This window comes from Bufo bufo, chromosome 8 (genome assembly GCF_905171765.1).
Source record: "Bufo bufo chromosome 8, aBufBuf1.1, whole genome shotgun sequence".
NCBI lineage: Eukaryota > Metazoa > Chordata > Amphibia > Anura > Bufonidae > Bufo > Bufo bufo.
This window is the reverse complement of record NC_053396.1, coordinates 212,840,156-212,851,238: the sequence shown is the minus strand read 5'-3', so window position 1 is coordinate 212,851,238 and position 11,083 is coordinate 212,840,156. Positions and strand designations below refer to the sequence as shown.

The 11,083-nt window shown below is 42.9% G+C and overlaps 1 protein-coding gene across 1 annotated transcript; it reads left to right on the top strand.

The window, feature by feature from the left end:
• Positions 1–2,379: 2,379 nt before the first annotated feature.
• Positions 2,380–9,775, top strand: LOC121009239 (protocadherin-20-like). The gene is made up of 2 exons (XM_040442225.1): positions 2,380–2,631; positions 7,161–9,775. The coding sequence occupies exons 1-2, from the start codon at positions 2,617–2,619 to the stop codon at positions 9,768–9,770; spliced, it is 2,625 nt and encodes an 874-aa protein (XP_040298159.1). The 5' UTR covers positions 2,380–2,616; the 3' UTR covers positions 9,771–9,775.
• Positions 9,776–11,083: the final 1,308 nt, after the last annotated feature.

The following is an 11,083-nucleotide window of genomic DNA, read 5'->3' as shown; positions in this document are numbered from 1 at the left end:
CTGTGACAACGTGACCAGCGAGGTCCTCCTAAAAATAATTCTCTGCAGAGCACTTGGGTGACAATGACAAGAATTTCCACCCAAAAAACACAAGTAAATAATAGCCCTTGAATGATATCCTAGTGCTGTGCCCCCTGAGATGCCAGCCTGCACCTCTCGGACCCCAGCACCAGTCCACATATTACGCATCTGGCCTAGAGAAGCAGGACAGTGGTTTGACGACACAACCCGTGACAGAATCTAGAGGACGACGTGTTGTCATCAGGATGTCTCAGTAGTGCAGCCTCAGGCTTTGGATGTGTAACTTCAAGCAGTGTTATAAAGCAGTTTTCATAATTTGGACCCTGAAGGATCTAAGCCAGCTTATAGCTGGTCATATGGATGGCATTGGTGGTAGTCTAAGATCTTGGATCCCACCGATGGCTATATTTAAGAGGCCTACACTGGTCTACCAAGTGCATCTTTAGCTTTTACCATAGACATTTCCTTTTTTTGAAGAACAATGGGTTCGTAATCACGGGTGGACTGGACATAGACCCTGCAGGGAAATTTCTGAGTTGGCCAATGTCCAGGAGGCTGTGGGAGAACTCCTCGCGGACGGGTAGATAATGCTCTGATGCTCTCAGTGTTAATTAATGCGGGAGCATCAGGTACTTATGTGTCTGGCCGGCGGCCACAGGTCTCCCTCCTGAATTCAACTGTATCGCCATTCTCAGGACAATGATTCAGTTGAATTCTGCTCTGGGGCATGGCAGTCCATGGCTCCCTGTCATGCCATTCACCCTAATAGGCCACAGGCTATTACTGGGGCACGGTACAAACTGTACAGGGGTGCAGGTGTCTCAGGCCGCAGGCTCGGCCCTGGTCTGTGGCAGGTGACTGCATGGAACGGGACTCAAGTATTTTATTATTTATTTATTTCCTGTCACTTGGGAGCATACTACTGCGGGCACTATAGAGGTAGCTACCAGAGGCACTATAGGGGGCATTATTACTGGGACCACAATGGAGTGAAATATTATTGCTGGAGGCACTATAGTGGCATTATTATTACTACTGTGGACACTATAACTACTGGGGCCATTGTAGTGTTGTATTATTACTAGGAGCAAAATAGGGGGGCATTATTATTACTGGAGGCACTATTTAGTATTTGGGGGCATTGGGAAGCATTGGGAAGCACAGTGAGCACCATATCGAAGGTGGCAGCAGGATGACACTAGTTGGACACCAGTATAGGGAGTTTGTGTTGAGAAGGTGGGGAGGATGATAGAAAAGTGAGGAATCCAGGATGCAGAGATGAGACACGGTGAAGGAAGTTGTCATGGCAGTCTGATCCAAATGGAGAAGATAAGGAAATATAGTGTTTACTTCACAGGAAACATCACTGGATGTAATAGCTATGTAATGCTGTATTCTCCTGTATGTTTGATAGCTCTGAAAGATCAGGCAGCATGCCGAAGGTTGGTCCACATCTCATGTCCGAAGCCACCTGCTTCATATCTTAATAAGAGACAACTGAAGGAGGAGAAAGATTGCAGAACTTGGCTGTCACAGAAGGGCAGCTTCTTGGAAGGTATCTGGTGCTGCTGGAGCAATATTTTTTGCTGCTGTGTAGTATTTGGTTCTGCTTAGGTGGTATTTTGTGCTACATTATGGTATTGATGACCCCCTCTTACTTGTGTTGGCCCTACCTACTTCTATTGGCCCAGCCTACTTGTGTTGTTCCATCTTCTGTCAATTTGGACCTGCCTACAACATGGAGCCGCTTTTAGTTTTTTTCTGGGGGCCACGTTAAGTCCATTCCTGCATTAATGAAGGTTTTGAATAACCCAAAAAGTGGTTTTGGTCCAATGCAGCTGAACATATGAGATAGCTCTCTATTGGGTAGGCCTGGACAAACACTGATCATGCTCTTGATGAGGGTCCAGTTACTGGAAAACCCACCCATCAGTTACATGATCTACTGACACGACATCAAGTTAGAAAACTCATTTTTAAATACCCTAATTGAGGGGGTTCTCCTCCTCAGGATCCTAATCCATTAGCAAAGATCATCTGGAGGACTCACCATATCCATTCGTTACTGATTTCAATTGTCAGGTGGTCGCCAGGGTTCCCAGCAGTAGAACATCCTTGATCCACCTATTGTTTAAGGTGGAGAAGCCCTTTAAGTATAGCATGGGTTAATGCATGGGTTTATGCAACGACCTAGGACTGAATTGTTGACACCTTATCCGTACAGATCCATGACAGCTTATTACATACCATGTAATTACTGGGTCACGCAGCTAGTTCCTCTTGCACAAGGTCTCCGCACCTTTTGTGCCCGTCCAGTAAGAACGTTTCATATCTGGATATTGTGAGAAGGAAGAATTCAGCTGGAAGGGTCGGGTTTTGTTTGGTCCAACCTCACACACATACCTCGCTAATGTATTTACTCCAGGCTACAAAAGGATTGGGAATCCTGAGTACAATGACAGGGGGGGCGGATCGGGCCCCACCCAAGAGCGCACAGAGCTGCAGGAAACTTTAACGTGTAGAACAACTTCAGAAGAGCAGTCGACCTGGACTCATTACCCGTCCTGTGCACCACATCTGTTTGTCCGTGACACCATGCGCTATATACAGGTAGGACTTGCTCCTCAAGCTCCGATAATCTGTGCAGACGAAGCAGAACTGAGTTTGACATTTGGCTTAACTCATCCGAATATGACTTTACATAGGACTGCAGATAGTTACGACGATGCACAAGCCTTTAAACAATAGCTCTGCTATTATCCTTTTTTTTTTCATAGTGTTGAATTCTGTCATATGAGGAAGATTTGACTAATGGTCAACAAAAGTTAATGGGGTACGTTATATTGAGATATCCCCTGTAGCTGCCAAGGGTCCCATATAGAGAAATTCCCTTCATCGTCGTCATGAGGCTCCCATTCTTCATTGATACCAAACAGGAGAGAAGGCAGCGAGAAACCAGCAGCAGGAGTGGGGTCCCTATTTAGATTATTTTAGGGGGATTATAAACCATACATGGGACGATGAAGAGGTCCAAGCATGAGTCCGTTACATGGTGACCTCCACAATAAGTATTACTACACAGTTATATCCAGTTCTACAATATCAAAGGCTATTGTCTTCACCTCGTCCCCCAGGTCACAGGCTCGGCTAGCTCTTTACTTTGATATATGATAAGCCACATAGACATTTTCAAAGATCTTGTCAATGGATGGAGAGGCACCTGAGGCTCAGGAACTACAAATGTCAGCATTCGACATGAATCAGACTCGAGAACAGACAAAGGACAGCTCAAAATCAGAGGCGACAAGGCATCTTTCGCCATTAGAGTTGAGTATCTGATGTGTATGAGGACCTCCTACGAATGGCACATATTGGGGGAAAGAAGGATGGGGCAGTTGGATTATAACATGACCAGTCTTATTATTATGGTGGAGGCAGGAGAAACAGCTATCATCTAGAGATGTGCGAATCGATTCATACAAATCAATTCATCTTATCAACAAGAGTTCTTTATCTTTGCGGGACTGTCTCCAATGCTGAAGAAGCTCCCCCTGCCGCTTGATTGACAGGTCAGCAGTCCATTAACAGTTGCTGCTCTGGAAGCAGAAGCAGAACATTTGTGCTTGCCCCACTACTTGGAGCAGCGTCAAAGGCACAAGATCCTCAGGGCTGAGCAAGATGTCCAGCCCTGTGCTTCTTCAGCATCAGGAACAGCCCCTCGCAGGTGGAGAACCCTTGTTGATGAGATGACTCTATTTGCTCACCTCTACTACCAGCCAGTTATGTAATATGTATAGCAGCGGTACTCAATTAATTTTAGTAAAGGTCCACATATCCGGGTCTACAGTCAGGTGAAGGTCCAAGCTGAACGCCATCAGAGGTCCACATATCTGGGTCTACTGTCAGGTGAAGTTCCAAGCTGAATGCCAACAGAGGTCCACATATCTGGGTCTACTGTCAGGTGAAGTTCCAAGCTGAACGCCAACAGAGGTCCAGATATCTGGGTCTACAGTCAGGTGAAGGTCCAAGCTGAACGCCAACAGAGGTCCACATGTCTGGGTCTACTGTCAGGTGAAGGTCCAAGCTGAACGCCAACAGAGGTCCACATATCTGGGTCTACTGTCAGGTGAAGGTCCAAGCTGAACACCAGCAGTACAGATGCAATCTTGTTAACATCAATCTTGTAAGGGTACTTTCACACTAGCGTTTTCCTTTTCCGGTGTTGAGTTCCGTCACAGGAGCTCAATACCGGAAAAAAACTGATCAGTTTTATCCTAATGCATTCTGTATTCCCTTCAGGATGCATCAGTTCAGTCCCTCTTACGTTTTTTGGCAGGATAAAATACTTCAGCACGCTGCAGTTTTCTCTCCGGCCAAAAATCCTGAACACTTGCCGGAATGCCGGATTCGGCATTAATTTCCATTGAAATGTATTCGTGCCGGATCAGGCATTAAGTGTTCCAGCAAAACGGATCCAGTTTTCCGGTCTGCGCATGCACAGACCTTTAAAAATGCAAAAAAAAATGACACCGGAGAAACGGATCCAGTATTTCAATGCATTTCTCAGAAGGATCCGCATCCAGATCGGTCTGACAAATGCCATTCGTTTGCGTCCGGATTGCCGAATCCGACAGGCAGTTTCGGCGACGGAACTTCCTGCCGGAATCCTCTGCCGCAAGTGTGAAAGTAGCCTTAACTACAAACTTTGTAGAATTATTTACATCCAGGTTTATTATTGTTTGTTGGCATCTTTTCTACAGCCCTTTGAAATTTGGTACAAAGGGGGTGACATCAAACATACAGGTGCAAATGCTCATCTGTGATCTGAGTGCAGTATCTGTTCTTCACCAGATTCATAGTGGAGAATGCGGATTCACAAATATCCTGTATGTAGAACCAAACATTGTAAGGACATGGATTGCTATATTTTTACAATTAGCTGCATCTGTACAGTAGCAGGATTTTCCCAGGTAAAAGCATGATGGGTCTCGGTAGCAAAATGCCCAATGTTTTTGCACAGGCAAAATGGCAATACGACCCTGACACTGTGGATGGAAGTGCTTTCCTGCTGTTAATGACGCCTTCCCAAACCGTGGACTTTATTCCATTGGTGGCAGTGGTAATGTCCATCCTCTTCCCCTGCAGCACGTAAATGTCCGCTGGAGCTTGAAGCTCACTTACGTGCTGCTGCGGCAGTAGAGGAGGGTCCTGTGAAAAACACGAGTGTCCTGGGGGGGGGCACGTTCTTCTCCATTCAGTCAACGAATGAAAGCTCTGTGGGGGATGAGCAGGTTGAGACTATCCTGGCACCTGCATTTGGAGAAACCTGTCTCTCTCGGCGTGCTCATCCTCCTCAGAGCTTTCATCCGGCATCTGCATGTCCCTCGGCGAGTTCATACCGGTGCACTAACAATCTAGGAAATACGTTGGCCTAATAGCCCACACTGCTTCCTATGTAGTGAATGGAAGGTCAGGGGCAGCAGGGGTCTGCCAGTTGAGTACAGTTAGCTTTAAAGTTAACTATTGCGCCCCTCCAATCTATCCTGGTTAATCCACCTCTTCCCTCGTTTCTCCTCTGCCTCTACCTCTTCCAGTCCCTTCACTGGCTCTCCACAATCTGTCCGCCCCTTACATCTCTGACCTGCTTTCTCTGATCCTCATAAGATCTCCTTCTTTCTTCTCCTCGTGTCAGTTCCTCACACAATCGTCTACAAGATTTCTCTTGTCGTATTCTGGAACTCACTACTCCAGCACATCAGACTCTCTCCCAACATCCAAACCTCCAAAACAACCTGAAAGCCCACCTTTTCAGGAAAGCCTACCACCAAAAATGTGCATGCGGCCACCAGACAAGCAGCTTCTACCCTACTGTCTCCTTCCCCTTTAGATTGTAATCCCTCGTAGGCAGGGTTCTCTCCCCCCAATGTACCAGTCTGTTAGTAAGTTAATGCTTATTGTAGTAGTTTTTGTTCTTGTTTTATATCACGTATATATAACCCCTTTTACATGTGCCTCGGAATTAAAGGGGTTGTCTCACTTCAGGAAATGGTATTTATAATGTAGACAAAGTTAATAGAAAGCACTTACTAATGTATTGTGATTGTCCATATTGCCTCCTTTGCTGCCTGGGTTCCTTTTTTCATCACATTATACACTGCTCATTCCCTGGGGGAATGGCCACCGCTGCAGCGCAGATAAGAGGGGCTGCTGCGCATGCAAGCCTATGTTTGCTTCCATGGTTCCAGCCACCAGCGAAGCAGGACGTGTTTCCTATCGCAAGCACGGCCACCACTGCTGAATGACAGCCATAACCCGTGGGAAACTAACAGTGTTACTGCGATGGAAAAATTAATCCAGCCAGCAAAGGAGGCAATATGGAGAATCACAATACATTAGTAAGTGCCTTGTATTAACCTTTTCTACATGATGAATGCCATTTGCTGAAGAGAGACAACCCCTTTAATGTTGCTTTAAAATAAATAATAATAATTGGACACTTTCCATCTATAATGGCCAGTTTATCCATCACCACCTGCACAAATACTGCAATAGTCGTGGAAGAGGTTGTGATGAAATCTGTAATTCCGTTCCCCACTTCATGCTTCTTTTCCGTCTTTCTATAATATAGGTGGGACAGGATGCTTTGTCATGGTTTGATACCTCTGTATTATCACAATGAAAAGTTTATGTTCCATTTCATGCCTCATGGCACTTTAATAAGAACAATTTCCTCCAAATACATCGAAAAGAAAATAAACCTCTAAGGATACGGCCACACTGTCAGGTTTCCTGGTGCAGTTTTAGAAGCCAAAACCAGGAGTGAATTTAAAAGAAGAGGACTATACCTGTCCTTTATACTTTCTCCCCTTTTATCATCCACTCCAGGTTTGGACTTCCATAACTACATCAGGGAACCTGATGTCTCTCCAGAGAGTCGAACCTTGTGTTTGTGTCTTCTCACTCATACCATGGTACTATAAAAGGATACCAAAATTTGGATGTTGTAGTAGGACGTTCATTCAGAGGGTAAAGATTGAGTTTGCTGACCTAGTCCTAGCAATGAGAACATGGTTCTAACTAATACTAGTATTTGAGCATCCATGCCAATCCCACTCATTTTAATTTGATTTATTTTCCAGAAATATTTTCTTCTTCTTACAAATATTCTTCAAGTTCTGAACTTTCCTAGAGCTACCACAGAAATCATATTCCACATCCAGGAGGAACAAGAAGAAGATACTTTGATTGGAAATTTAAACAGTGGTCTCATGTCACCTACACCCCTGCAGTACAAGCTCTTAACCCATACAAACTATTTCCATCTAGACGCCCAAAGTGGGAATTTATATACGACAGCAAATAAGCTTGACAGAGAGTCGTTGTGCCCATTAGATACCATGGACCAATGTACAATGATGCTAGATGTCTTCGTGTTATCTCAAGAACATTCCGAATTTACCAAAGTAAAACTTTTTATCCTGGATATTAATGACAACCCACCTTATTTTACAGAGCCAACCTACATTATCTCCATTCCAGAGGACACAGCCATTGGAACCAGATTTGTCATTGACCACTTGGCCAAGGATGCGGATATAGAGTACAATGCAGAGCTGTCCTACCAACTCACCTGTCCAGATAACATCTTCACTCTAGATCAACATCTGGATTTCTTATCATTAGTGGTTCTCAGACCTCTGGATCGTGAATTACAGAGTGAACATAGGATGAGTTTAATTGCCTATGATAATGGTTTTCCACAATTGTCTGGCAGTACAACACTCGTTGTACAAATTGTGGACATAAATGATAATTGCCCTATCTTCCTTGAAAACAATGTCTCTGTTAATCTTCCCAGGAATGTGTCTGTGGGTGACAAAGTGGTACAACTTCAAGCGGTGGATGCAGATGATAGTGAGAATAGTGTGATTGAGTACTTTTACAGCACTCGAGTTCCAGAATCAATCAAAAATGTTTTTAATCTAGACAGTTCATCTGGTTTAATGACCCTATCATTGCCTATACAAGAAGAGATAACCCAATATAAGTTGTCAGTTCTAGCCATTGGACATGGCTGCTTTCCAGCAGTGGCTTCAGTCACTATAAATCTAGAAAAAATTAGAAAGAAGCCAAAGATAGAACTTCGTTTCATAGCATCCCAAAACGAAGGGGGCATCTCCATCCGGGAAGATGTCCCGCCAGGAACAATCATTGCCATCTTGGACGTTATAGATCCGGATGCTATTATCAGCCATCCTCTTCACATAAATGGGTCCTCTCCTTTCCTCTTAAGGCCTTCAGATTCTGGGTCATTCCTGCTATTAACGTTCAGTCTGTTGGACTTTGAGTCAAAACAGCAATATGACATTACAATAATTGGAAATTCAACCATTGATGAATCATTTGCTTGTACAGAAGCTCTTAAGATACAGATTGAAGATGTAAATGATAATAACCCTAAATTCTCAAACTCCCTTGAAGAAATCTTCATTGAAGAAAACAATGTTCCCGGTGATAAGTTACTAACGCTTTCTGCTTCTGATGAAGATAGCGGATCCAATGGAGAAATAAGTTACTACCTGCTCGATGGGGATCCCAATGTGATTTCCATTGACAGTTTGAGTGGGGATCTCAAAGTATCCATATCTTTGGACAGAGAAAAGAAATCTTCCTATACCATAAAAGTTTTAGCAATGGACCATGGTTCACCATCGAAGAACGATTCATGTGTAATCATTATCAAGATCCTCGATCAAAATGACAACCCACCAACTTTTGCTTCAAGTGAGTTTACGTTCTTTGTCCCTGAAGATCTTCCTCATCAAGGAGAGGTTGGCTATATAAATGTAACAGATATAGATACTGGGTTGAATGGCGATTTTTCTGTGCACCTTATAAACACCACTTTATTGTTTTCCATTGGTCAAGATAAAATACTAAGGTCTGAGGGTTCCTTTGACTATGAAAAAGAATTAATGTATGAACTTTGGGTGGAAGCAAGAGATAAAGGAAGCCCATCATTGACCTCAAGAGCCAAAGTTCTCATCTTTATACTAGATGTGAATGACAATGCTCCTTTGATAGTGCTACCAGAGTCAAACTTTTCATATGTTTTGGTTCCACCTGATACTTCAGAGGGTTCTTCTGTGACCAAAGTCCATGCAGTTGATTATGATGCAGGCTTGAATGCAGTTATAACGTATTCCGAGTATGGAGAGATTGGTCCTACTGCCAATCTCTTTAAGGTTGATACCAACACGGGTAACATCATATTAAAAGAAAGTACTAGTAGTCATCATTGTGGATTATATCAACTCTTAGTAAAAGCCAGTGACCAAGGCTATCCAGAAGCTCTTTCAACTATTGTATGGGTCAACATTCTTCTTAATCAAAGCATAAGCAACAGGAGCTATGTGGAGTCATTAATAATGACGAGCAAGACGAGTATGACTCAGGAAAACCAGGTGATTACTCTGGGACCATGCCCAAAATACCAATCGACCACGGCTCCTTTCACCTGGTCATTGACAGCACCAGTTGCCCTTGCCGTAGTGTCAGTCTCCGTCATATGCTGCATGGCTGGCACCTTTTTATTTCTATGTTCCAGAAGAAGAAACTCAAAGAAGAAGAAAGAAAAAAAGAAAAATGCAGAAGTACAAATTCCTCTGCAGTTAAATGTTGATTATTGCGCAAAAGACTGGGATGAAGTGAAATACTGTCAATCTCCAGAAAGTCCCTCACCCCATTAACGCCCCCCAAAAAATACTGCTACACACATTTAGAAGCATTTTAAGCTGATTTGTTCTATAAATCATATTATTTATGTCCTATATTAGGGTATTATTACTTCCTCGGTTTTCGAGCGGTAATGAAAACATTAACTTCAGGGAATATTTTGACACCACTCAATTAGTCAAGATATCGATGCAAATTATTGATGAAATGTTGATACTAGGACCTGAGGTTGATGTCCAGTTCATTTTTTTATCAGTTATTGTACTTTTATGCATTTGTAATTGCACATTTAGTTTATGCAAGCTTATCTGGTTGCTGTAAGAAGCCATTATTTTCATTCTAAAACAGACATCCTTCTATTACAGCTTATGTATATTTGCATCTGAAGGAGATTCTGGTCAGCTTTGATGGTTGTTCACATACGTAAGGACAATTTAACATCCTACAATTTGGGCTTCAAATGTCAGGAGCTATGTTCATATTATAGAAGTCACAACAACTAAACGTAAAGCTAAACTATCGATTTGGCAATATTGATGTTTCCATCAGAGCATTACCTTCCTGGTCATAGTCTTTTTATATTATGTAATAAAGTGATCTGATATACAAATATTTTTGACAGGATCACAATAAAAAGACCGAGCTGTGAACATACTTGTCCATTGATTGTATCGCTTGCAGTATTTAGAAATGTAGTTTTGGTAACGCTATTATCTACTAAGGACTGACGGCCTAAGAACCAGTCTTTTGAATGGTGCTAATAGGCATATGATCCTAGAAACCAGTCTCAGATCTTTAGGTGGAATAGAGCAAAGAGGCTTTGAAGAACATAAACTATTTCTTACTGACATATGTATAAAAAAAAAAAAAATACATAGCGGTTTACATTGGGGTAGGTGTGCTATGACATGCAGTATCTCCTCACCGATTGCATTCTGATCAAGATATTCATGAGCCAAACTAGAATAATTAATGGCGAACATTAGAAAATAATTACAAAAAAGTTACAAAATAACTGGCTATAGCAAATTCCCAATTAGAAAAGTAACCAGAAAAAAATGTAAAAGTGGCCCCATGTTGTAGGTGAATCCAAACTGACGGAAGGGAAGTAGTCAGGGACAAGAGAAGTTAGCGGAGGAAGAAAATACCGTCCCAGCAGAACCAAATACCACAGTGCAGCACCAAATACTGCTGCCCCCACCACAGTATTTAGCTATATCAGGACGACAATATAGGTGAATTCAGGAGGGCACCTCCATCTGTAGGCCAGGTGCATATGTACCTGGTGCTTCTAGCATTCATTACTGCGGAGAGCATCCAGATGGCG